Source organism: Pristiophorus japonicus, chromosome 4, assembly GCF_044704955.1.
Source record: "Pristiophorus japonicus isolate sPriJap1 chromosome 4, sPriJap1.hap1, whole genome shotgun sequence".
NCBI classification, from domain to species: domain Eukaryota; kingdom Metazoa; phylum Chordata; class Chondrichthyes; family Pristiophoridae; genus Pristiophorus; species Pristiophorus japonicus.
This window is the reverse complement of record NC_091980.1, coordinates 243,313,880-243,341,857: the sequence shown is the minus strand read 5'-3', so window position 1 is coordinate 243,341,857 and position 27,978 is coordinate 243,313,880. Positions and strand designations below refer to the sequence as shown.

Genomic DNA, 27,978 nt, shown 5'->3' with positions numbered 1-27,978 from the left:
GTGTTCAGGAGAACTTTCTTGATCAGTATGTTTCCGTCCCAACAAGGAAGGAGGCATTACTGGATCTGGTTCTGGGGAATGGGATTGGTCAAGTGGAGCAAGTGTCAGTAGTTGAACATTTAGGGAACAGTGATCATAGTATTATAAGGTTTAGATTAGCTATAAAAAAGAACAGGGAGCAATCTGGAGTAAAAAATACTTAATTGGAGGAAGGCCAATTTCAGTGGGATGAGAATGGATCTAGTCCAGGTAAATTAGAATCAAGATTGGCAGGCAAAACTGTAGTGGAACAATGGGCTGCCTTTAAATAGGAAATAGTTTGAGTGCAGTCGAGGTACTTTCCCACGAGGGGGAAAGGTTGGGCAACTAAAGTCAGAGCTCCCTCGATGACGAAAGAGATAGAGAGTAAGCTGAAGCAGATAAAGAGCACTTATGACAGATGCCAGGTTGAGAAGACATCTGAGAATCAGGCTAAATATAGGAAGTTCAGAGGAGAGGTGAAAAAGAAAATAAGCGGGACAAAGAGAGGGTATGAGAATAGAATGGCAGCTAACATAAAACGTAATCCAAAAGTCTTCTATAGGCATATACATAGTAAACGGGTAGTAAGAGGAGTGGGGCCGATTAGACCTATGCGTGGAAGCAGAAGGTATGGCTGAGGTACTAAATGAGTACTTTGCATCTGTCTTCACCAAGGAAGAAAATGCTGCCATAGACATAGTTAAGGAGGAGGTAGAGGAGATAATGGTAATGATAAGAATTGATAAAGACGAGATACTAGAAAGGCTGGCTGTACTTAAAGTAGATAAGTCACCAGTACCGGATAGGATGCATCTTAGGATGCTAAGGTAAATGAAGGAAGAAATCGCAGCAGTACTGGCCATAATCTTCCAATCCTCCTTAGAATCGGGGGTGGTACCAGAGGACTGTAGAATTGCAAATGTTAAAAAAGGGTGTAAAGATAAACCTAGCAACTATAGGCCGGTCAGTTTAACCTCTGTAGTGGGGAAGCTTTTAGAAACAATAATCAGGGACAACATTAACAGTCATGTGGACAAGTGTGGATTAATTAAGGAAAGCCAGCACGGATTTGTTAAAGACAAATGAGGGCAATGCGGTTGACATGGTGTATATGGATTTCCAAAAGGCGTTTGACAAAGCGCCACAAAGTTGAAGCCCATGGAGTAAAAGAGACAGTGGCAGCATGGATACGAAATTGGCTAAGTGACAGGAAACAGAGTCGTGGTGAACGATTGTTTTTCAGACTGGAGGAAGGTATACAGTGGCATCCCCAGGGGTCAGGACTAGGACCTGAAGGGGAAAATGAGAAGGCTTCTCTTCCCACAAGCGGGCCCTTTGATATAAAGGGTCGACGCTCGTCCCAACCCACATAGCAGCCCTCGAAGTATTAGACGGAGTCGGATGGCAAGGTATAACTATCTTTAATTACGGACGTCCGGGAACACTTCTCATCACAGCTGCCTGTGAGTGGAGACGTTCCCTGAATAGCAAAATTATACATCATTTATACATTTCATAGATCCCTTTGTCCCCCGGTATGACCTCCCTCGATCTCTAATTGGGTTACCTTATTAGTAATATTTTGGATTGACAGACCAAGATCTCAAGGCAACTTTTAGACCTTAACTGGGATGACCTCATTGGGTTAGAATTTTCTAATCATATGTAGCATCTAAAAGTCTGTTTAGAGTCTTTTCACAGAGTCTTATCTTGTCGGACTGGACGTACCTTAATGTTATCTAGTGTTTTGGTACATCAGTGTTGAATCAGAGGCCTCTGGGTCCTTGGTGCTGGAATATGTTAGAATGTGAGGTCAGCCACAGACCTTCTGCCCCTTTTGCTGAGCCAATGTAGAAGCAGGCACTTTAAACCTTATTTTGCTTATACCCCTAATGCTAATTTTCTCTTACAGACCACTGATATATATTAAAGACTTGGATGTGGTTGTACAGAGTACAAGTTTTAAATTTGCAGATGAACAAAACTTGGAAGTACTGTATAATGAGCTGTGAGGAGGATAGAGATAGACTTCAAGAGGACATAGACATGCTGCTGGCGGGCATGTGGCAGATTAAATTTAATGCAGAAAAGTGATACATTTTGGTAGAAAGAATGAGGAGAGGAAATATAAACTAAAGGAGTATTGTGTCCAATTCTGGGCACAGCACTTTAGGAAGGATGTATGTGAAAGCCTTAGAGAGAGTGCAGAAAAGATTTATGAGAATGTTCCAGGGATAAGGGATTACAGTTATGTGGATAGACTGGAGAAGCTGGGGTTGTTCTCCTTGGAGCAGAGAAGATTGAGAAGAGATTTGTTAGAGTTGTTCAAAATCATGAGGAGTCTGGGCAGAGTAGATAGCGAGAAATTGTTCCCATTGGCAGCAGGGTCGAGAACCAGAGAACACAGATTTAAGGTGATTGACAAAAAAAACAAAGGCAACATAAGAAAAAAACTTTTTTTACCCAGCGAATGGTTAGGATCTTGAATGCACTCCCTGAAAGGGTGGTGGAGGCAGACTCGATCACTGCTTTCAAAATTGGAGTTGGATAAGTACCTGAAAGAACAAAACACGAGGAAAGGGCGAGGCAGTGCGACTAACTGAGGAGCTCTTGCAGAGAGCTGACATGGGCTCAACGGGCTGATTGGCCTTCCATCCTGTAACCATTCTGTGAGAGATTAGAGAAGCTGGGATTGTTCTCCTTGGAACAGAGAAGGTCAATGTGAAATTTAATAGAGATGTTCAAAATCATGAAGGGTTTTGATTATTGTAAATAAGGAGAAACTGTTTCCAGTGGCAGAAGGGACGATAAGCAGAGAGCACAGATTTAAGATAATTGGCAAAAGGAGGCAATATGAGGAAAACTTTTACACAAAGATCTGGAATACATTGACTGAAAGGGTGGTGGAAGCAAAATCAATAATAACTTTGAAAAGGGAATTGGATAAATACTTAAAGGGGAAAAAATTGTATGGCTGTGGGGAAAGGGCAGGGGAATGGGGCAAATGGGATAGCTCTTTCAAAGAGCAGGCACAAATATGATAAGCCGAAAGGACTGTAGCAGTCTATGATTTAATTGAACTTATTGACTAGGAAAAATTCTGAAATTTATCATGAAACTGCCTGGTAATGTGGTGCAAAAAGGCTTAGCCTAGGCTGTAAGTGGTAGCAAGCATATCGATCATAAGGCCATCATAACTGCTAAAGTAGTGATTCCCTGTGTTCTCTGTGTGCTGATGTATTGATTCCCTTTACACATTCATTTTAGGACCATTAGGAACAGGAGTAAGTCATTCAGCCCCTTGAGTCTGCACCGCCATTCAATTAGATCATGACTGCATGACTGATAGTACCTTAACTCCGTTTACGTGCCTTTGCTCCAATCCTTTTCTTATATTTTACATATGACCCATATTACAGTATTGGACATTCTTGTGTAAATTCGTGCACGTGATATTTGTTATGAGTGTATTCGGCTTCTCAGGTTAATTTCAATTTGTCAAATATCTTTTTTCGCTTTAGTCTGAAGTCAATTTCTACCCCTGTGTTAATTCTGCATGCTGAAGATGATGACATCATACCATTTAAGTTGGGCAAAAAGGTACACCGGGTGCAGTAGCTTCTTTCACTATATTATTTATGGATGTAGTTATTTGCATTAGCAAAAAGCACTGATTGTCTCTGATAGGCTCTCCATGATCACATGACCTGATTGTTGATTGGTCCTCTTGGAGGATAAGACACACCCAGAAGTTTCTCTGGCATGTGTAATTATAACCGTCCAGCCCGAGTTCTGAGTGACTTTGCAAAGTGTAATTCGAGCCATTCTGACTTTGGACCCCAGACACGATAGTGCTCCCCCATCCCAGCCCAAGTTCCTGCCCGATCCCAGCCCAAGTTCCTGCCCCATCCCAGCCAAAGTTCCTTACCCCCCCGCCCAAATTCATGCCCCCCCCAACCCAAGTCCATGCTCCCGCCCTCCCAGCACGTCCATGCCCCATCGCAGCCCAAGTTCCTGACCCCACCCACAGCCCAAATTCCTGACCCCCCCCCCACCCCCCAAGGGACCTTGGAGTGCATGTCCACAGATCCCTGAAGGTAGCAGGCGAGGTAGATAAGGTGGTTAAGAAGGCATACGGAATACTTGCCTTTATTAGCCGGGGCATAGAATACAAGATCATCAGCAGGTCGGGGCCTTCGAAGGAGCAGCATGGAGCATACCACTTCAAGGCACATCGTCATCATCATAGGCAGTCCCTCGAAACGAGGTTGACTTGCTTCCATGCCAAAAAGGGATGAGATCACAAGTGTTTCAACGAAGGACCTAATATTCCAGGTCCTGAACTACATCTTGAAGGATGTAAGATGCCCATGAATGGATTTTTTCAACGTGTGGTAGCCGTTGCACACCAGCCACTACATGGGCTTGACAGAGCTAGGCCTTAGTCCAGTGGAAGGATTAACCAAGACGACTGGAGACCAGCTCTGCTGCATGGACCTAGCATGCACAAATATCGCAGTGTGGGCTGGCCCATGCTGCCCCATGGCCTGCGCCTCTTCTGGGCCCCGAACTCGCGCCTCTCCTCAGCCCCGATCACATCGCTGTGCAATTTTTCGCTACTCCTTCGCCTTGACCTCACCAGCTGTACCTGCCAGCACTGCAATCAGCGACCTGGATTTGGGCGATGTCAAATCCAGTCGTCCTCTTCACAGCCATTGCCCTCCTGCAGCAGCACACGCTGCTCCCTGCAGCGGCATGCCATTGCACATTGCTTCCTCTAATGGCCCCGGTCTGCTGATGGTCTTGCAAGCCAGGGCCGTGCCGATTTCTGGGCCTGGCCGGGCCGTCGCACATTGCTCCCTCTAATGCCCCCCTCCTGCTGATGGTCTTGCGTGCTGGAGAGCGACGGCTGTGAAGAGGGCGACTGGATTGGATGTTATCAAGGTCCAGGTCACTGATTGGAGTGTGGGCAGGTACAGCAGGAGTGGCGAGGTTGGGGCGCAGGAGCGGTGAGTGATCGTGGAGCAACATGATCGGGGCACAGAAGAGGCGAGGGCCCAGGGGCAGCACAGGTCAGCCCACACTGCAATATGTGTGCGCACTAGGTCCATGCAGCAGAGCTGGTCTCCAGTCACCTTGGTTAATCCTTGCCACTGGACCAAGACCTAACTCTGTCAAGCCCGTGTGGTGGTGGTGTGCAATGACCACCACACATTAAAAAAAATCCACGCACACGCATCTTTCACCCTTCAAGATATAGTTCGGGACCTGGAATATTAGGTCCTTCATTGAAACACCTGTGAACTCATGCCTTTTTGGCGTAGAAGCAAATCATCCTCGATACGAGGGACCGCCTATGACGACGATGAGAATACAAGAGCAGGGAGGTTATGCTTGAACTAGTTAGGCCACAGCTAGCGTGCTGCAAGCGGTTCTGGTCACCACATTACAGGAAAGATGTGATTGCACTAGAGAGGGTACAGAGGAGATTTACGAGGATGTTGCCTGAACTGGAGAATTTTAGCTATGAGGAAAGATTGGATAGGCTGGGTTTGTTTGCTTTGGAACAGAGGAGGCTGAGGGGAGACCTTGTTGAGGTGTATAAAATTATGAGGGGCCTAGATAGAGTGGATAGGAAGAACCTATTTCCCTTAACAGAGGGGTCAACAACCAGGGGGCATAAATTTAAAGTAATTGGTAGGAGATTTAGAGGCGATTTGAGGGGAAATGTCTTCACCCAGAGATTGGTGGCCGTCTGGAATTCACTGTCTGAAAGGGTGGTAGAGGTAGAAACCCTCACCACATTTTAAAAAGTACTTTGATGTGCACTTGAAGTTCCATGAGCTACAAGGCTACGGACCAAGAGCTGGAAAGTGGGATTACACTGGATAGCCCTTTTTCGGCCGACGTGGACACAATGGGCCAAAATGGTCTCCATCTGTACTGTAAATTTCTATGATTCTATGGAAAAAAAACAACTTGTATTGACAAAGCATTTTTCACATTTTCAAGACATCCCGAAATGTTTTACAATCTTAATTCCCTACATAACACCATTGTGAGAGCACCATCATCACATGGACTCCAGTGGTTCAAGGAGAAAATCCACCACCACCTTCTCAGAGCATCTAGGATTGGGCAATAAATACGGCTTTGTCAGCATCGCTTGCATCCCAAAAAAGCATGTATATCGTTATGTATTCATTATGATGAACACTGAATTCTAATATTTTACAAGTGCAACACAAGTTAAAAGGAAAGGATTAAAATAGGATGGAAAGGAAATAAATGCTTACCGAAAAAGCATTTTCAAATCAATTAGAAAAGAATGAGACATTTGGAGACGATTATTTTTTCCATCTGTTTATGTAGCTCTATGAAAGTCTACTGGATTCACAGATAACGAAAAGAGAAATCAAATTTTTTGCATTTCCTGCGTTACTTGGGTACAGGCATAACAACATTTACAAGGACCCACAATTACCAGCTATTCTAAAGTAAGCTTTTACCTCAGTTAATTATTCAGAAGATGTATGTTGTAGTGCTTCTAATAGTGTCATTTAATATTTAAATATGATGTGCAAAGAAGTTTTTTTGTGGCAGGATGATGGAGTGCAAATTTTAGAGTCTAGAGAAGCTGGGATTGTTCTCCTTCGAGAAGAGATGGTTCAATACAGATTTAATAGAGCTGTTCAAATTGATTAAAGATTCTGATAGAGTCGATAGGGAGAAACTGTTTCCTGGCAGAAGGGTTGATAACCAGAGGACACAAATTTAAGATAATTGGCAAAACAACCAGTGGGAGATGAGAATTTTTTAATGCAGTGAGTTGTTACGATCTGGAATGCAGTATCTGGCAGCAGATTCTAAAGTAACTTTCAAAAGGATATATACGTGTAAAGGAAAAGATTGCAGGTTTATGGGGAAAGAGCAGGGGAGTGAGACTAATTGGATATCTCTTTCAAAGAGCCTGCATAAGCATGATGGGCTGAATGGCCTCCTTGCTGTAAGATTCTATATTATCCATAGAATTGTGGAGCTGGGGCCCAATATTGCAGATATTCAGCAAGCTGCTTTTTTGACATTATGGAACAGTTTTTTAAAAATTACATGTAGTGAGGAGTCCTCTCCACAGAAAGTACTCTTCACCCAAAAAAACATTATTCCCTTCAAGTTTGTTAAGACATTTATCCTTTTTTCAAATATAAAATTCTTCTTAATTAAAGCTTTTCATTTGTTTTACTCTATAGACCATGGTTAAGATGCAGGCAGCAAAATTATTTTGTAGATTATCTTTCAGAGATCTTCAGTCCTGAAAATGTAAACTTTCTTTCCAACACTATACCCAAGTGTCCCAGGGTAGCTCTCTTGAATTTGTTTTCTCCTGTTATAAATATAAGCTGCTGTCTGTCAACCTGCTCAGGTCAAATAAATAATATATTTCTCAGTTTCATTGCTTTTAAAGTCTACTAGTAATATTAAATTTAGCATTCAGTGCAAATCATAGTTTTCTAAATGTACCATATTTTTGGTGTCACTTACTAGACCGTAATGTAATTGGCAGAAACAATATAACTGTTTGCAAATTTATTTAATTAGAATTATTTTATTTTCCATGAAATAATTCTATCAAGGAGTGATTTATGTTAAGCTAAAATGCCTCTAGAGGAGATTGATATTGTATCATACTAAAAATAAGTCAAGGGGTTTTGGAAAAAATGTTTTTAAGAAACAGGGATCCAATAATGTTCTAGTTACTCTTTATCCATTGTATGAGAGTGTGCCTGATGTAAAATCACATTTTCCATCCTATGTAAAATAGGGAAAATAATTTTATTTCTTTACTGTTAACAAAGGTAGAATTAAAATGGAAGCTGACCAGATGGGATCACAGCCTTGTATTATGCAAGAAACAGGCCAGGATGTTTTGTTCTGCAAATCAGTTAGGTTGCAGAAATATTGTTCTTGGGGTTAATTAAGTTAATCCAAACACAAAATTGAATCAATAGGACGGAGTAACCTTAGTGCGATGTTAATGTATGTGAATTGATACACCATGGAATAGTTCAATGACAGAAGGTGGGGCGACCTTGGATCTAGCCTGGAGCCGACAAAGGTTGAACAGGTTCCCACTGGTTCTATAGTTTAGTTCCACTCCAGCTTGTTGAGTGTGAAGTGGAGCATTGCAGCGAGGTAGATCGAGAAGAGGGTTGGCGCGATGATGCAGCCCTGCTTGATCTCGGAACGGACGTTGATTGTGTTGTGTCCTTCGATGCTCTAATAACGACTCCACGAGGCAATGTGTTGTACTTGAAGTGTAGTGACCGTTGTCCTTTATTTGTTAACTCCAGAGTGAGGATCACCCCTGGTGGCCTGTCTTTTATACTAGGCCAGGCACACCTGTACAGGTAACCTACAAGTCTTCCACTGCTGTGCCCTCTGGTGGCACACCTTGTGATAGTACCAACAGTGGGATACATGACATCACTCTCCCCTGAGCCTTTAGTGCAAATCACCTCTGCATTGACTGTACTCTGGGCTTAGCTCTATGTGAGCTCTGTCTGGTTGACGTTTGGCAGGTCATTTCAATCTTGGGTGAGTGGTTGCTGTTTGTGTGTGTGTGTGTCCCTGACCACTCCATTCTCCATCCCCCCCCTCCCCCCCCACATTGATTATGGTGGGGGCTCCTAGCATTCATACATTCAAGTTCAGGAAAATGTGTTTTGCTTATTTTGGTGGTTCCGTAGTGCAACAAGTACGTTAGATGCCTTATCGATGCAGTGACCGGTGCGTGAGGACAAGCTAGTTCCAGAGCGACTGGGTTGTGTCCCTGCAGTCTGGTGGTGACTCAGTGTCTGATGCTGGCAGTGGGAACCCGGTTGGCTCGAGTTGCCTGCTCTCGGGGCTGTTACCATGGTCCCTAGCATCAGGCTGGTTCACAGATGCCTGTGAGCTCCCTGTCCTTTCTTTGCACCTTGGATCTCTACTGCTCCCTGAGGAGCTGTCATCTAGCAGTGCACAGGGAACTGCTGACTTGCTGGCCTGGGTGTCATTTGGTTTGGGATCCTGGCTGGTGCCAGTTTCCTTTGGGGGAACTGTGGTGGGTGACCCTACATTTATGGGTATGGCCTTGGTGGCGATGGGGTCTGGGGACTGCGCCTTAGTACAGTCTGCTCCTTCAGGTTCGTGGCAGTTGATGCCATCAGGTTCCTGAGAGGTGGAGCCGATCAGGGGCATGGTATTGATACCAATGCCATTGCCCTGCTGAGGTAGCTTACTCTGCAGCTCGTGTGTGTCGGCTGCTTGTGGCTACACTCCATGGTACATGACTCTGGTCCCCGGTGTAGTGTATGGAGAAAGAGTCAGACTGAACACTGTGAGCTCAAAATAAAGTGTGACCTTAGTCTTTTATTGCCATTCTCCAGAATGCCTCTCCAACCTGTGAAGCCGCCTTAAATACCTGTGCTCCCATTATGGGATCCCTTGGGACTCCAGGGCATGAGCCCTCTGGTGGCTGTACAGAGTAAATACAAGTCCACATATATAACAGCATTCCCCCCAAAGTCAATAGGGTAACTATTTACAATGTGAGTCGATCTGGGTTCTTGCCCTGGTTGATCATCTCGGTGTGAAAGCTGGTGTTGTTGAATCATTTGTTGGGCCCTTGCTGGGCTGCTGTGCAGCTGGCCTTGCTGGACTGCCTGGTGTGTTGGACCCTGCAGGGCTGCTGTGGATGATGGGTTCTGCTTCGTGGTCAACCGTGGTGTCGGTTGCCACTGGTGTGTAGGGGGATCAAAAAAGGTAGGGTCCAAGGTGGGTTGCTCAGGGTAGTCCGTGAATCTGAGTTTGATTTGGTCCAAGTGTTTCCGGTGAATGAGTCCATTTGAAAGTTTGACCCAAAACACCCTGCTCCTCTCTTTGGCCACGACAGTGCCGGGAAGCCACTTGGGACCTTGTCCATAATTTAACACAAATACAGGATCATTGACTTCAATCTCGCGTGACACATTTGCGCTATGGTATGCATGTTGTTGAAGCCGCCTGCTCTCTACCTGTTCATGTAGATCAGGGTGAACTAACGAGAGCCTTGTCTTAAGTGCTCTTTTCATGAGCAGTTCAGCAGGTGGGATCCCAGTGAGTGAGTGCGGTCTTGTGCGGTAGCTAAGCAGGACTCGGGATAGGCGAGTCTGCAGTGAGCCTTCAGTTACCCTCTTCAAGCCTTGCTTGATGGTTTGCACTGTCTCTCTGCCTGACCATTGGACGCTGGTTTAAATAGGGCAGATATGACATGTTTGATCCCGTTACGGGTCATGACCTTAGCACTGAGAAAACATGGTCCGTTGTCGCTCAACAGAACATCAGGTAAGCCGTGAGTGGCAAACATGGCCCACAGGCTTTCAGTAGTGGCAGCAGATGTGCTAGCCGACATTATCTCACATTCAATCCACTTGGAGTATGCGTCTACAACCACAAGGAACATTTTACCCATGAATGGGCCTGCATAGTCGATGTGTACCCTAGACCACGGTTTGGAGGGCAAAGACCATAAACTTAGCGGCGCCTCCCTGGGTACATTGCTTAACTGCGAGCATGTATTACATCTGTGAACGCAGGACTCTTAAGTCCGCATCGATACCGGGCCACCACACGTGGGATCTGGCTATCGCTTTCATCATTACGATGCCTGGGTGGGTACTGTGGAGGTCATTGATGAAGGTGTCTCTGCCCTTCTTGGGGACCACTACTCGATTGCCCCACAGAAGGCAGTCTGCCTGTATAGACGTTTCAGCTTGGCGCCACTGAAACGGCTTTATCTCTTCCTGCATTTTCACTGGGACACTGGACCAGCTCCCATGAAGGACACAGCTTTTGACTAGAGATAATAAGTGGTCCTGGCTTGTCCAGATTTTGATCTGCTGGGTGACGAGTGATTGCTCACTCTCAAATGCTTCCATAACCATGGTTAGATCTGCGGGCTGTGCCATTTCCACCCCATGGTGGGCAATGGCAACCTACTGAGAGCATTGGCGCAGTTTTCTGTGCCTGGCCTGTGGCGGATGGCGTAGTTGTCTGTGGACAACGTGAGCGCCCATCTCTGGATGCGGGTCGATGCATTGGTATTTATTCCTTTACTCTCGGAAAACAAGGATATAAGTGGCTTATGGTCAGTTTCCAATTCGAATTTTAGCGCAAACAGGTATTGATGCATTTTCTTTACACATAGGCACACGCTAACGCTTCTTTCTCAATCATGCTGTCGGCTCTCTCAGCCATGGACAGACTCCTGGATGCATAAGCAACTGGTTGCAGTTTCCTGAAATCATTAGCTTGCTGCAATACAACCCGACGCCATATGTCGACGCATCACATGATAGTACCAAACATTACATGGATCATACAACACAAGCAATTTGTTTGAGCATAACAATTTTCTCGCTTTTACAAAGGCATTTTCTTGGCTTTTGCCCCAAAACCATTTGCCCCCTTTTCGTAGTAAGACATACAGTGGTTCTAACAGTGTGCTGAGATCTGGTAAGAAGTTACCAAAGTAGTTCAGGAGTCCTTGAAACGACCGCAGCTCCGTCATGTTCTGTGGCCTCGGTGCGTTCTCGATTGCCTCCGTCTTCACGTTGGTGGCCATGATGCTGTCTGCTGAAATCCTCCTTCCCAGGAACTCCACTTCAGGCACCAGGAAAACGCACTTCGAGCATTTTAACCTGAGCCCCATGCGGTTGAGTCGACTAAGAACCTCCTCCAGGTTCTGCAGATGCTCAACTGTGTTCTGACCTGTGACAAAGATGTCGTCGTGAAAGACCACGGTGTGCGGGACTGACTTCAGTAAGCTTTCCATGTTTCTCTGGAATATCATCGCCGCCGATCGGATTCTAAGCGGGTATCTGTTATAAACAAAAAGACCTTTGTGCGTGTTGATGCAGGTGAGGGCCTTCGATGATTCCTCCAGTTCCTGCGTCATGTAGGCTGAAGTCAGATCCAGCTTCGTAAACGTCTTTCCTCCCGCCAGCGTTGCAAAGAGGTCGTCGGCCTTTGGTAGTGGGTATTGGTCCTGCAGAGAGAAACGATTGATAGTTACTTTGTAATCGCCACAGATTCTGACGGTGCCGTCTCCCTTGAGGACTGGGACGATAGGACTGGCCCACTCGTTGAACTCGATCGGGGAGATGATGCCCTCTCTTTGCAGCCGGTCGAGCTTGATTTCTACCCTTTCTCTCATCATGTACGGTACTGCTCTTGCTTTGTGATGGATGGGTCACGCCCCCGGAATTAGGTGGATCTGCACTTTTGCTCCTTGGAATTTCCCGATGCCTGGTTCGAACAGCGAAGGAAATTTATTTAAGACCTGAGCACACGAAGTGGTCGTCAGCGGGCGATAGTGCTCGGACATCGTTCCAGTTCCAGCATATCTTTCCCAGCCAGCTCCTGCCGAGCAGCGTGGGACCATCGCCCGGTACCACCCAGAGTGGTAGCTTGTGCGCCGCTCCATCGTAGGAGACCTTTAAGGTAGCACTGCCGATTACAGGAATCAGTTCTTTCGCGTAAGTTCTTAGTTTCGTGCGAACTGGAGTTAAGACTGGCCTTGAGGCCTTGTTGCACCACAACCTTTTGAAAGTCTTTTTGCCCATGATGGACTGGCTTGCGCCCGTGTCCAGCTCCATTGACACCCGGAGTCCATTTAGTTCAACATTCAGCATTATTGGGGGACAATTTGTGGTGAATGTGTGCAACCCAGGTACCTCTGCCTCCTCTATCTGAGGCTCTGGTTCGTCGTGATCCTCCGTGGATCTGTCCTCTGCAACATGGTGGTTTGCAGGTTTAACAGGCTTTGCAGCTCACCTGCACATTCGTTGGAGGTGTCCCATTGCTCCACAGCCCTTGCAAATGTACTCTTTGAATCAGCATGAATGGAAACGATGATCACCCCCGCAGCGCCAACAAGGTGTTAATGGCCTTGCATTCATCACCCTTGATGGTGGACTCTGAGACATCTGTGGACGTGCAGCTGCAGGTATGTGTGACCTGCCCTGTACGTTACGATTCAAAAACAACATCACTTTGTTCACAGTACTTGTAGCAGCACTTGTGTGCTGAGAGATTTGCTTCGTATTGTCACTGGTGGCAATGAACGCCTGGGCTATCACTGTGGCCTTATTCAAGGTTGGGGTCTCGACAGTCAAAAGTTTGCGAAGTATGGTTTCGTGGCCAATGCCAAGTACGAAAAAGTCACTGAGCATGTGCTCCAAATGTCCTTCAAATTTGCAATGACCTGCAAGGCGTCTTAGCTCGACGACATAACTCTCCACTTACTGGCCTTCAGACCTTCTGTCGGTGTAGAACTGGTACCTCGCCAACAGAACGCTTTCCTTCAGGTTCAAATGATCTTGGACCAGTGTGCACAAATCGTCGTATGATTTCTCTGTGGCTTTCGCTGGAGTGAGCAGATTCTTCATGAGGCCATACGTTGGTGCCCCACAGACGGTGAGGAGGGTCGCCCTTCGTTTGGCAGCGTTCTCTTCCCCATCTAGCTCGTTGGCCACGATGTATTGGCCGAGTCGCTCCACAAAAGTTTCCCAATCAACTCCCTAAAAAATTTCTCCAGGATGCCCACTGTTCTCTGCATCTTTGGGTTCGCTATCTGTATCTCGTCGCCAGTTGTTGTGTATGTCGAAAGAGTCAGACTGAACACTGTGAGCTCAAAGTAAAGTGTGACCGTAGTCTTTTATTATCGGTCTCCAGAGTGCCTCTCCAACCTGTGAAGCCTCCTTAAATACCTGTGTTCCCAAGGGATTATGGGATCTCTTGGGACTCCAGGGGATGAGCCCTCTGGTGGCTGTACAGAATAAATACAAGTTTACATATATAACACTGCCTTTAATGCATACATTAGTAGCTGGGCACCTGAAGTAAGCGTGAGAATCCGTAGGGTGAACACCCACACAAATATAGCACAGAGCAAAACAAACTGGGTATGCTATTCCTGCAAATAATGTTGATAACTAGTTATGTACTTGTATCTTAGTTAGATATAAATACTGACTGGACTTCCATAGTTACTGATTGATTCTTAAAATGTAAAATTTAAAAAAGCAACTCAGAATGATGAACATTAAAGTTCACAAAACAGAGAATAGGATTATGTATTTACTGGTTCAATGTTTCCTGTGTGATGAGGCTGTAATACTAGACATTTGAATAAATAGAACAGGATTCAGTATAAAATTTTGTACTTTAAATTTAAGTGGTGCATATTGTTGGTTGCAGGTTTCAAAGACTGCATTTGAATGATCAGATTTTGTTTTTCTTTATTTCAGAGAGTTTGTCGAGACCACGTGCAGATATTGAACTCCGATATGGACAATGGCACAGTACAATTCTGTTGTATACATTACAAATCTATTTTGCACTTATTGAGACTGCTCTTTTCACTAGCTCTAAATAATTGTGTACCGTCATTTGTTTGCAGTAAAGCTGAAATACAAAAGCTATATTGAAGTTTTTTTATATGTAGAACAGTAACTAATTCTTGCACAGAAAAGTGGGAAGAATATAAGTAGGGTTCTAACAGAACACATCTTGAATCACTATCTATAATATTCACTTGATCAAGTTGTAATGTTGGTAACTGCAATTGTTCAGGCAATATTTAACTTCAATAAACAGGATTCATTTTATTTCCAGAGGTTGCATTTCAAAACAAAGACCAAACCTACACAATAATTTCTCTCCAATCTTGCTGCAGTTTATTGCAACAGTTTACAATGGTTATTGGTACTAAATTTAAATCAGAGTTAAAAATAAACATGCAACTGAGCAGTCCAAGAATTTAATTACCTTTTTTCTCTGGGAACTGGATTTAAATGCAGACCAGACTCATGGGATGAAAATCCTTTGTGTAAGGATTCTCTATCAATCATTTTTTTTATGTCTCAACTCTTGCTGATAGGTATGCATCCGCAGCAAAGATTGCTTACAGTTTACCATCAATTGGCAGTCATTTGGCAATGCCACACTCGAGAAGCCATAAAGAGTCTGTTGTCAAAGATAGCAAATTCACATTGGTGCAATAGAGGTGCTCTTCTAACATTGGGTTCAGGCACGTTGTTGGGGCAGAGTGCCCGAACTGTGCATTTGGTCATGCTGTACCTCATGTGGGAGAAGCTGATTACACTGAGTGCATGATATGAAAAAGTGTTCCATTCCTCATTTTGACCAAAGGATTTACAAAAGATACATCTAGTTAAAATTTCAGGGATGGGGAGTTTAAGGAGACATTGGAAAATGGTTTAACTGTTTATAAAAATAGTCTCGGAGATCAAAACAGTCACAATAAAGGTGAAATGAGTTCTGTACTTCAGGTTTTTGTTCTTTCAGCTGTGGCTCAGTGGGTAGCACATCCGCCTCTGAGTCAGAAGGTTGTGGGTTCAAGTCCCATTCCAGGTACATGAGCACATAAATCTAGGCTGACACTCCAGTGGAGTGCTGCGCTGTCGGAGGTGCCGTCTTTCGGATGAGATGTTAAACCGATGCCCCATCTGCTCTCTCAGATGGATGTAAAAGATCCCTTGGCACTGTAACCATTTACTGCCTAGGCTCAGATTTGAAGAATGGTAACAAAGAGGACAGCAAAAACATTAGCAGAAATGGAGCAATATAGGCAACTAAGCATGCAGGTTATTTTATTATCTTATATCATTGCATCACAAGTTAATAAAGTCACATTCTACTTACTTTTCAACATTGTGAAAGAAAATATTATTTTCTGTTATTGTATCCATAAAAAACAATTCAAATCCAGGAAAAAGCTTGTAATACTGTAGGAAGAATACAATTGCTAAAATAGTAAAGGAGTACTTGCTTTTGTTTTATGTCTCAAACTGGCTCAGTTGGTAGATCGCACTCAGTTCTGAGTTTAAGTCCCATGCTAGAACATGAATAGTTAATCATGCTGATGCTTTAGTATGATGCTGAGGGAGTTCTTCTTCCCTTAGCAAAGTCACAGGAAATTCCCAAATTTGTCCTGTCTGAAATGGAGAAGTGGGGGTGGGATTGCCAGTGCCTCACCAAGATAACTAAGAAACTGGACTTTAACATTATGCCTTAACCCAAACATTAGAAGACCACCGTCTATTGCACATTTTCTCATATCAGCTGCCTTTATGGCATCTAAGTGAGAGTGTCAATTCAAAGGCATTTTTGTGCTATGAGCTCAACCTTTTAGGTTTGATTTAGATTTGGTTGATAGTGCCCAAAATAATTTTGTTTCATCATCATCATATCATTATCATAGGCAGTCCCTCGAATCGAGGATGACTTGCTTCCACGTCAAAAAGTGCATAGGTGTTTTAATGATGGACCTAAAATTCCAGGTCTGAACTAAATCTTGAAGGGTGGAAGATGCCTGTGCTTGGATTTTTTTAACGTGTGGTGACCGTTGCACACCAGCCACCACATGGGCTTGACAGAGCTAGGTCTTGGTCCAGTGGCAAGATGACTGGAGACCAGCTCTGCTGCACGGATCTAGTGCAGTGTGGGCTGGCCCATGCTGCCCCTGGGCCCTCGCCTCTCCTGGGCTCCGATCACATCGCTGTACAATCTCTCGCCGCTGCTTCGCCCCGACCTCGCCGCTCCTGCTGTACCTGCCCATGCTTCAATCACCGACCTGGACCTTGATGACTTCACTCTTCACTGCCGTTGCTCTCCTGTTCCAGCATGTGCTGCCTCTATGCTGCTCCTTCCGCTCCCCAGCCTGCTCCGATGGGGTTAAAGCCCTTGTAGCTCTCAGAAAATAATTTCATCCCATTGGACTGGGTTACATTCAAACTGAAGGTGAAATTTGCTGCATGATAAGTACTATTTTGAGACAATTGCAGTTTTCCAGTGTTGAAACTTATTACCGATCTAGTTTTCTGAACCCAAAACAATAGTAAACCAAGAACAAAAGTGCACACAGCAGAGTGTTGGAACTAGCAGATGCTCAACAAGCCCTCAGACTTGCTCAGTCCTTCACTCTCAGTGTCAGCTGTGGCTCAGTGGGTAGTACACTCGCCTCTGAGTCAGAAGGTTGTGGGTTCAAGTTCCATTCCAGGAACTTGAGCATAGAAATCTAGGCTGACACTCTAGTGCAGTGCTGAGGGAGTGCTGCGCTGTCGGAGTTGCCGCCTTTCAGATGAGACATTAAACCAAGGCTCCGTCTGCTCTCTCAGGTGGACGTAAAAGATCCCATGGCATATTTGGAAGAAGAGCGGATGAGTTATCCCCAGTGTCCTGGCCAATATTTATCCCTCAATCAACATAACAAAAAAACATTATCTGGTCATTATCACATTGTGTTTGTGCGAATTCGCTGTGCGTAAGTTGGCTGCTGTGTTTCCCACATTCATTATCATAGGCAGTCCCTTGAAATCGAGGAAGACTTGCTTCCACTCTAAAAGTTAGTTCTCAGGTAGCTGTACAGTCTAATGCGGGAATTACAGTCTCTGTCACAGGTGGGGCAGACAGTGATTGAAGGAAAGGGTGGGTGGGGAGCCTGGTTTGCCACACGCTCCTTCCGCTGTCTGCACGATTTCTGCATGCTCTCGGCGATGAGACTCGAGGTGCTCAGCACCCTCTCGGATGCTCTTTCTCCACTTAGGGCGCTCTTGGGCCAGAGATTCCTAGGTGCGCGTGTGGATGTTGCACTTTATCAAGGTGGCTTTGGGGGTGTCCTTGAAACCTTTCCTCTGCCCACCTGAGGCTCGCTTGCTGTGTAACAGTTCCGAGTAGAGCACTTCCTTAGGGAGTCTTGTGTTGGGCATGCATACGATGTGGCCCGCCTTGCAGAGCTGGTCGAGCGTAGTCAATGCCTGAGCGAGAACACTGACATTGGTGTGTCTATCCTCCCAGTGGATTTGCGGAAGCAGCGCTGGTGGTACTTCTCCAACGCTTTGAGACGTCTGCTATAGATGGTCCACATTTTTGAGCCATATAGAAGGGTGGGTATCACTACTGCCCTGTAGACCATAAGCTTGGTGCCAGATTTGAGATCCTGGTCTTCAAACACTCTCTTCCTCAGGCGACCGAAGGCTGTGCTGGCACACTGGAGATGGTATTGGACCTCGTCATCGATGTCTGCTCTTGTTGATAGGTTCCCGAGGTATGGAAAATGGTCTACATTGTCGAAGGCTGCGCCATGGATTTTGATGACCACTCACTACAATATTACAACAGTGACTTCACTCCAAAAGTATTTCATTGGCTGTAAAGCGCTTTGAGATGTTTGGTGGTTGTGAAAGGCGCTATATAAATGCAAGTCTTTTCTTTGATATTAGTATCCAAAATTATCTTTTGAGGAAGACCATTATTTTGTCTCATAATAATGTCCTCTCCTCTCCTGAAGATGACAACTCATGTGGAGATGAAATTGAATGGTGCCAGCAACTCTCTTGTCTTCCCCCAAATAACCGTTCTTGAATACAAAGCACACCTTATATGGTCACCCAGGGCTTAGAGCATATAAAGTATCTGGTTTTTGCCTCTCCCAGGAGATCACATGGCTCCGGTTGGGGTAGAGTGTAGATGTTTTTAGTGTAAGGGATGTTGCAGTGGTGTGGGGCGGGCTGGGTGCTCTTTGCCTTTCTGTCATTGTTCATGGGTTTGTATGTCACCATTAGGGCTGCTGAGGAAGGGCCGTGCGGCTCTTTGTCGCCCAGCGCAGACACGATGGGCCAAAATGGCCGCCTCCTGCGCTGTAAATTTCTATGTTTCTTCTGTTCCAAAATGATACCAAATAAATATTGATCTTTTATTTCTCCTTCGTGTGAACAGTAGGGCCATGGAAAGGTAATGTGCTGGGAGATGGCTGAAAGATGGCAATTTCAACTTCAATGTAGCTAATTTGTGGCATATTCTTCGGGGGTGGGGACATTGTTTTGGCTATTAAAAGCCACACATGTCCAAAAGGATGGCAGAATAATGCATTTTGAGGGGGTAGGAATTTATGTTGGGGCAAATTTATGCTGAGGTTCCACTGCTGAAGAACCGCTGTGTAAATTCTGATGGATATTTGTGCACAGAAGAAGCATCCACCCACCCATATGCAAATGACAGTGTTAGGACAGGATGACCTCACCCATCCTAAATTGCACTACATCCACCTTCCCATCTGCTCTTGAGAATGTTCGCCACTGATTAAAAATCACAATTTACTAGTATGTTTATCAAGGTCAAAGTATTTGGTTAAAGGGCCACTGCTGAATTGAAATTGCTTGTGGAAACTTTTGTCAATATTTTGACACTTTCTACATGTATTGGAAACCTTCCCCTACATTCTGCACTAGCCATGGAAAGCATTGTATTTCAAAAGAATTATTGAGCTAGAATCTGAGGGCTACACTATGAGCTTCCCAATGAGAAGCTCACTTCACGTGATGTATGTCTTGGAGGAAAAGGAGCTGCAGGAGGCTGTAAAGGAAGATAAATTAATCAGACAATGTCTGGCAAGTAAAAGGAAATGCCATCAGAATCCTTTTAAATAAAGTGTAGACATTTTGCTAGTTTAGAAACTGAAACTGCACTTAGTAAAAATGCGAAGTGTTTTTGTAAGAAGTTTAAAATACATCTTGTTTATCAGTGTGCTATAAAATTTAATGTGATTGTTAAATATTTTTCCATTGTAAATTGCAAACAATTATAGGCACTCTGAAATATTAAATTATAATAATGTTTTATTTGGTTGAAATAGAAAAGTTCAGTCAAAACGTTCCACACCTTTACATTTTTATTTGTAGTTGCCATGAAGGAATGCATTTAGGAACTCGTTCTGGAGTATCAGTTGTCCTTTGATTTGTTAGGAGGAAGAATCTTCAATTCTACGTTAGTTAAGTTCCACAGTCCATATTTCTTTGGCATTCTAAATAATAATTTGGTCACTGGAAAATTTCTCAGATAATGATATTTTTGAGGATTTATTTTGGTCCATTCTTCAGGGTCTTGTGAAGAAGTACAGGTAAAGCATACATTTGTTCAAGTTATGGTGTGAATATTGTTTCATAAAATAAAGATGCAGGATAGACTTAACATTAATATTCTTGTTACACAGAATCTAAAGCCATGGGCCATTCCTCCACCTCCCCCCCCCCCGCCCCAACTGATCTATGCTGGGTTTATGCTCCTTACGCACTTCCTCACACTCTATTTACCTCTTCCCATCCTTCCCAATATCCCTCTATATGCCCTTCTCCCTCATATATGCATCAAGGTTCCGCTTAAATGGATCAATGTTGTTTTCTTCCACTGTTCCATATGGCAGTGAAGTGAGACATTGCGTCCTTCAGGAATTAAGGGGTTAACAATGCAACCTGCAAACTAGCTGAAACGGCTGAAGCAGCATGTACAAATAAACCACAGGCAGGCTTTAGGTAAAGTAAGTCCCCTGAAATAACGTCCGAAGCGCAAGCATGGGATGTGGTTGGTAAACGGCTAGTCTAAGAAGCAGTAACACTTCAAATGTACAAACCACAAACTTCAGGTGAACTTTGAATGTTACACGAGCTAGGCATAAAAATAGGTAACCAATCAGCCACTGTGCATGTGGGCTTTTGAATGAATCAAATGGTGCCAAACGTTCGTGAGGTTGAGCATGTACCTTTAAGTGTATAAAAAACTGTTGAAACTTACGTATCATTGGACAGTGACCCGGTTAGACCCAGAGAAGGTCACCTCCCCACTGGTGCAAAATAAAGACTACTTGAACTTTCGAACGCAGACCTGGTGTTGAGTGTATTTTAAATACTCCACTTCAATTGACGTAGTCAGCAGGATCTCAAGTGGGCGGCGGGCACCGTCAAATGGAAGCCGTGTCAAAGGCGTGAGTACATTTTAATTACCATGCACAGTTAGGACAAAAGCAGAAATCTGTCTGGTGTCAGCTGCCTGAGAGATCCGAATCTGCAGGCCTGGCCAAGACTTTAAGTAGTCAGCAGAAGATCTCAGGTAAAACAATTGCGATTGGTTATATAAAAGTGTGTCTGTGTAATATTGCGATTGATAATTGGTATATGTTGCAAGTATCAGTCTCACTCAGGGCGAGTAAGTAAGGGACGTACTGCTGACAACCAAAAGGGTTGCAAATATCGATCTCACTCGTGAGGAGTAAGTAAGGGACATACCACTGATAACCAAAAGGGTTGCAAATATTGATCTCACTCGTGAGGAGTAAATAAGGGACGTACCACTGATAACCAAGAGGGTTGCAAATATTGATCTCACTCGTGAGGAGTAAGTAAGAGATGTACTGCTGACAACATATAGCCATGGGAAGTGAGAAAGTCGAGTGGAGACCAGAGGGGTCTCTGACATGGTACCTAGCAGATAAAAATCGAAAACTAATTGAAACAATGATTAAACAAAATTGGAAACCAGACGGCCCACCCATGGAACAAAGGAAGTGGTGGGAATCAGGAACGAAACAAAAAGAGGATAAAGCCCTCGTTTTAGTGACTCGCGCGTATTATGAATTAGACTATTGACTGAGAAAGCAACGGAATAAACTGACAGTAGGTGTGATGGTGACAATACCCAGCAGGATACATGAAAAGATGACAATATAGAGGAGGGGGGGCGGGTTTGGGGAAGATCTCTTCACCCAGAGGGTGGTGGGGGTCTGGAACTCACGGCCTGAAAAGGTGATAGAGGCAGAAACCCTCACCACATTTAAAAAAGGTAATTGGAGGTGCACTTGGCATGTACGGCGATCAGAAATTGAAACTGGTTTAAGGAATAATGGATAGTTATGACTCAATAAAAAGGAGAAAAGGGAAGACAGCGAGGGTATAGGATAGGAGTACATTTCCAGTGGCATGGTAATCATACCATTGTAACTGTCCATTATATCAAGGGGTGCAAGGACGGGAGCGCGGTTGTGCAAGCAGTAGAGTTCAAAAAAAGACACCCAAAGGCTCCTTCTCCAATGAATGAACAGATTTGTGGAAAAAGGGAATTGTTTGTCATAAACATATCCCAGGGCCAACAAATGGGCTAATGGTAATCTCAACTCAGATGATATTAAACCATGATGTGCATCACAAAGTGGTACCTGTAATATTGAATCTGACCAACGTGGGACTACCTGGGTGGTGCAAGCCTAAAACAGCGCGGCTACATGGGAGAATGATCAAGGGATTTTGGCAGAGGGCCAGTACAACCTGCACTGAATTCAGGGAGAGTGATGGGCTTGATCGTACCTGGACAAGAATGGTGGCGAGACTATTGGGGAGAATCATAACAGAAGGCGGTGAGGCCTGATTAATATGTTGCAACTGATTTAATGCTAAAAAGGGGGTAAACCAGATTAAAGAAGGGGAACAAATTGTCTTCAAGGAAAGGGCCAGAAGTAATGTATGGATCTTGGTTAGTGGAACAAGCCCAAGGAAACCTGCAGCATATTGGAGGGACAGCTTTTTTTCTGGGTAACTGATTGAGACATGAGGGCCATGTCCATTTATCAACTTACTAAGACTCTGTGCCAAGTCAGAAGGTTGGTACAGGTGTACCCGGTGGCACGAATGTCATTTACATCACCCTGTTTGAGATAGTATGGTATTAACCAATCATGCCTGAGAAAATTTAGTTGGATACAATGAACACTAGAGATGTAACCCGGGTAGATGGGAAAAACAGGCCGAATTGGCTGTGCTCAAGCTCAGAATATGTTCATTTGCCTCTACAACGTGGTAGAACATGCAAGCTCTGCAAGCGGGTTTAATTGGAATGGGATAACATGGAATTGCACCATGAAGGTAATTGCGGGACAGCATTTTCCCATACGATCTGTATAAAGAGGGAAGGGTGAATATTGTGTCAGCACCATACACCGGGAATACCAGTACGGTACCAACCTGACTTGTTCCATCGCGACGGGAATGTTTGTTTTACCCCAGTCCAAACTGTGAGATTTGGGGCGCGGGTTTCATTAAGTATTTATTTGCGTAGGCAACTAAGTATCACTGTAAGAAAGGAGTTAAAAGTGTAACTGCCAAAGGGAAGATAGAGTGAATTTGGATAGTTAATTGGGCCAATTTGGGACCAAGTACAATGGGCACTAAGTGAAATGGGGGTGAAGTGGGGAACAGAGGGTCACAATGGCTAGACGCTGAGGTGATACTTATGGTACGTATGATTGCGATAGTCCAACAATGAACCACGAGACGATGTATGGTTTTCATGATATACGTAGCCAATATAGACCAAGAAGTTCAAGACTTAGCCCCACGTTTGAGAAACCTTTTACTAAAGAGAAATGATCTGACTTTGCAGTTGTCAGAAACAGGGACGAGGTCACCAGACAAATGCTACAAGTCGAGGAAATCCATGAGACTTATGCCCAAACTATCAATAAGAAAAGTGTGCGACTGATCTAATCCAAGAAACACATAAAGAACTTGTATGTACAATGTATGGCACTTGGTTGCTAGGGAACATCTGATACAATGTAAACCAGATGAAATGGAAAAATACCCGATTGGACAAGTAATGAGCAGTTGTCCAAGTGGATTCAGGATGGTATTACCCTCTGTGATGTTCACAAAGCAACACAAGTGTTTTTGTCCCCAAGTAATAGTATCACCAAAGAGGTGAAGTTGATAGGTATGGTCTTAGCTATCCCACAGATAGAGGGCGCGGCAGGTGGACCTCTGTGGACGGTACGGAACATTGGCGAGATACAAGGTCAATCCTGGGTTTTATTCCACGATATATCCCCCCCCCATGCGGTGAAACTAAGTGGCCCATTCCAAGGGGTGCACATCGACGGTTGCACACGATATTTGGATGATGTGATAGTGTGCGCACACCCCATAGAAGGAGGGCAACGTATAATGTGCGGGTTCACTCAGATGGTTCATTGCACATTGGAAATCAGCCCTCTTAGTCAGGGAGGGACTGAGGTGGCAGCCCAGGATGATGGGACGTACTGCATATCTACCGAAGAAAATGAGTAAAAGCATGGTAATGCCATATGTGCGATCCCAGAACCTAATTTCTGTTTTACGCCCAAAGCTGTGGTCCGGATAGGCCATCGATACCTATTCCCACAAAAGGAGGAACGCATAAAGAACATTACTTTGAACAACTCGGAATGGAATGATAAAATGAAACAATTCGAGATACCCAGTTGGCAGAGCATTGCCCGTCTCGAAGAACTTTTGACGCAATTGAAAAAGGACACTGAGAATGTAAAAGAACATTATCAGGAGATTTTGAAAGATACCATAAAGCATTCGAAGGACATTGCAGAAACCCTAAAGGACACTCAGTGGTGGAAATATGTATGGAATTGGGGAATGAATGTGGATCTCCATCCATGGATTCGTACAGCTTCTCACGTACTGGTGGTTATACAGTTAGGGTTAGCAGTGGGATGGGGAATTGGGTTAAGTATGGCATGCAGGAAAAGAAAAGCAAAGATGTTGATTATGGAACAGCGGAAATTACTAGCCAAGCACCCTGAAATATTCTGAGATGTAGGTTACGTCCCGGGTCCCTCAAAATGTGCTGATCAAACCAGGGGACACAGGATGGAGTAGAATTAGGTTGGTATTCTTGGGCTGGGTAGCCAAGTGAAGGGGTTAACAACGCAAACTGCAAACTAGCGGCAACGGCTGAGGCAGCACGTACAAATAAACCGCCGACAGGCTTTAGCTAAAGTAAGTCCCTTAAAATAACGTCCGAAGTGCAAACACGGGTGTGGTTGGTAAATGGCATAGTCTAAGAAGCAGTAACGGCTTCAAATGTACTTCAGGTGAACTTTGAATGTTACGCGAGCTAGGCATAAAAATAGGTAACCAATCAACCACTGTGCACGTGGGCTTTGAACGAATCAAATGGTGCCAAACGATCGTGATGTTGAGCATGTACCTTTAAGTGTATAAAATGCTGTTGAAACCTATGTATCATTGGACAGTGACCTGGTTAAACCCAGAGCAGGTCATCTCCCCACTGCTGCAAAATAAAGACTACTTGAACTTTCGAACGCAGACCCGATTTTAAATATTCCACTTCAGGCAGCAAGTTCCACATTCTCATCACTCAGTAAAGAACTTCCTTCTAAATTCTTTATTTAATCTGTTAGTGGCTATCTTTTATTTATGGCCCCCTTGTTCAGGACTTGCCCACATGTGTAAACTGTTTGTCCAAGTCCACACTATCAAACCCCTGTTAATTTTAAAGCTCTCTATCAGGTCTGAAACAACAGCAGTCTCAGGTGTGTCAGCAGCTGGATGGGCTCCTAGATTCTGAAACACATCCCTGGGGGTCGTCTGGCAAAAGTCAGGGCCAGAAGAGCAAGGTTGTTGGGCACTGAGGGACAGGATGTTCCATAAGAGGGTGATGCAGTCTGTCTCAAGGGAGATGGCTGAGTCAGGCAGTCAGTGCTACCTCCACCATGTCAAGATATGCCACACAGTGCAGAAAGAAGTTCAGTGACCTTACAATGGTAGCTAATGTAAGTCCAGACATTCTTGCCAATACACATGCTTTATCATTCAAGCATCCTTCACTCACATTAGACTTTTATTGTCTCAGTAACTGGGTGTCGTGGGAACTCGCTTCTCTAAGGGAACACTCTGCTAACACTCAAGCACCTTCTTTATTCAAAACCACTCTGCCAACTCATTGCCTGATACAAGAGCTACACCTAGTCCAAGACTTAAAGGTCAATGCAGCTCTACATCTCATCCTCAAGGAATTAATGTACTCATATGGGGAGAAATGTACATGTCACTCACAGGCCCTGAGCGTTGTCTCCTCTGCTTCCAAAGAAAAAAAACAGCTTACCACCAGCATCAAAGAAATACAACTGGGGAGTGCTGGGGAGGCAGTGCTGAAAATCCTGTATGCCCACCAAGAGTAGGCACTGCACTACCTGGGCAGGAAGACATGAGAATCTAGGGTCACCTGGGGTGAAGTTAAAGGCTGAGAAACGATCATCAGAGGTGATACGTCCTTACTACACAGTATAAATGCACACGAGGTCCATGCTTGAAAGAAGGTCAGTCTGTGACCTGTCCTTTATTCCTTAGCACTCAAGTGATGAAGGTGGGTGGAGCTTCCCCTTTTATACCTGAAGGTCCAGGTTAGGAGTGTCTCCCACCTAGTGGTCAGTGTTCTCACGATGTACAACTTAGGTCAGTTTATACATGGGTTACAATACTGGTTGAATACATGACATCACCTCCCCCCCCAAAGTCTTATTGGGATCACAGGTTGAGTCTCTGTGATCCCAATAAGACTTTGGGGGGGGAAGGTGATGTCATGTATTCAACCAGTATTGTAACCCATGTATAAACTGACCTAAGTTGTACACCGTGAGAACACTGACCACTAGGTGGGAGACACTCCTAACCTGGACCTTCAGGTATAAAAGGGGAAGCTCCACCCACCTTCATCACTTGAGTGCTAAGGAATAAAGGACAGGTCACAGACTGATCTTCTCTCAAGCATGGGCCTCGTGTGCATTTATACTGTGTAGTAAGGACGTGTCACATGCAATAAAGGTGCAGCAGTATCTGCATGCCGACTTTCAATGAATGATGTACCATGACACCCAGGTCTCGTTGCACCTCCCCTTTTCCTAATCTGTCACCATTCAGATAATATTCTGTCTTCCTGTTTTTGCCAGCAAAGTGGATAACCTCACATTTATCCACATTATACTGCATCTGCCATGCATTTGTCCACTCACCTAACCTGTCCAAGTCACCCTGCAGCCTCTTAGCATCTTCCTCACAGTTCACACCGCCACCCAGCTTAGTGTCATCTGCAAACTTGGAGATATTACACTCAATTCCTTCATCTAAATCATTGATGTATATTGTAAATAGCTGGGGTCCCAGCACTGAGCCCAGTGGCACCCCACTAGTCACATAAGAACATAAGAACATAAGAATTAGGAACAGGAGTAGGCCATCTCGCCCCTCGAGCCTGCTACGCCATTCAACAAGATCATGGCTGATCTGGCCGTGGACTTAGCTCCACTTACCCGCCTGCTCCCCATAACCCTTAATTCCCTTATTGGTTAAAAATCTATCTATCTGTGATTTGAATACATTCAATGAGCTAGCCTCAAGTGCTTCCTTGGGCAGAGAATTCCACAGATTCACAACCTTCTGGGAGAAGAAATTCCTTCTCAACTCAGTTTTAAATTGGCTCCCCCGTATTTTCAGGCTGTGCCCCCTAGTTCTAGTCTCCCCGACCAGTGGAAACAACCTCTCTGCCTTCATCTTGTCTATCCCTTTCATTATTTTAAATGTTTCTATAAGATCACCCCTCATCCTTCTGAACTCCGAGTAAAGACCCAGTCTACTCAATCTATCATCATAAGATAACCCCCTCATCTCCGGAATCAGCCGAGTGAATCGTCTCTGTACCCCCTCCAAGGCTAGTATATCCTTCCTTCAGTAAGGTGACCAAAACTGCACGCAGTACTCCAGGTGCGGCCTCACCAATACCCTGTACAGTTGCAGCAGGACCTCCCTGCTTTTGTACTCCATCCCTCTCGCAATGCAGGCCAACATTCCATTCGCCTTCCTGATTACCTGCTGCACCTGCAAACTAACTTTTTGGGATTCATGCACAAGGACCCCCAGGTCCCTCTGCACCGCAGCATGTTGTAATTTCTCCCCATTCAAATAATATTCCCTTTTACTGTTTTTTTGTCCAAGGTGGATGACCTCACATTTTCCAACATTGTACTCCATCTGCCAAACCTTAGCCCATTTGCTTAACCTATCTAAATCTCTTTGCAGCCTCTCTGTGTCCTCTACACAACCCGCTTTCCCACTAATCTTAGTGTCATCTGTAAATTTTGTTACACTACACTCTGTCCCCTCTTCCAGGTCATCTATGTATATTGTAAACAGTTGTGGTCCCAGCACCGATCCCTGTGGCACACCACTAACCACAGATTTC

General features: G+C 44.6%; 1 protein-coding gene across 6 annotated transcripts in view; it reads left to right on the top strand.

The window, feature by feature from the left end:
* Positions 1–15,772, top strand: part of LOC139262325 (lysophosphatidylserine lipase ABHD12-like) — a 41,462-nt gene extending 25,690 nt beyond the window's left edge. For 4 of the 6 annotated variants that reach the window (XM_070877497.1, XM_070877495.1, XM_070877494.1 and 1 more), the window contains 2 exons: positions 3,543–3,621; positions 14,349–15,772. In XM_070877497.1, coding sequence (XP_070733598.1) covers positions 3,543–3,621; positions 14,349–14,528 — 259 coding nt within the window. In that variant the 3' untranslated portion in view covers positions 14,529–15,772. Of the gene's footprint in view, positions 1–3,542; positions 3,622–6,393; positions 6,519–14,348 lie in introns of those variants that run through there. The other 2 variants (XM_070877496.1, XM_070877500.1) reach the window with 2 other exon arrangements.
* Positions 15,773–27,978: the final 12,206 nt, after the last annotated feature.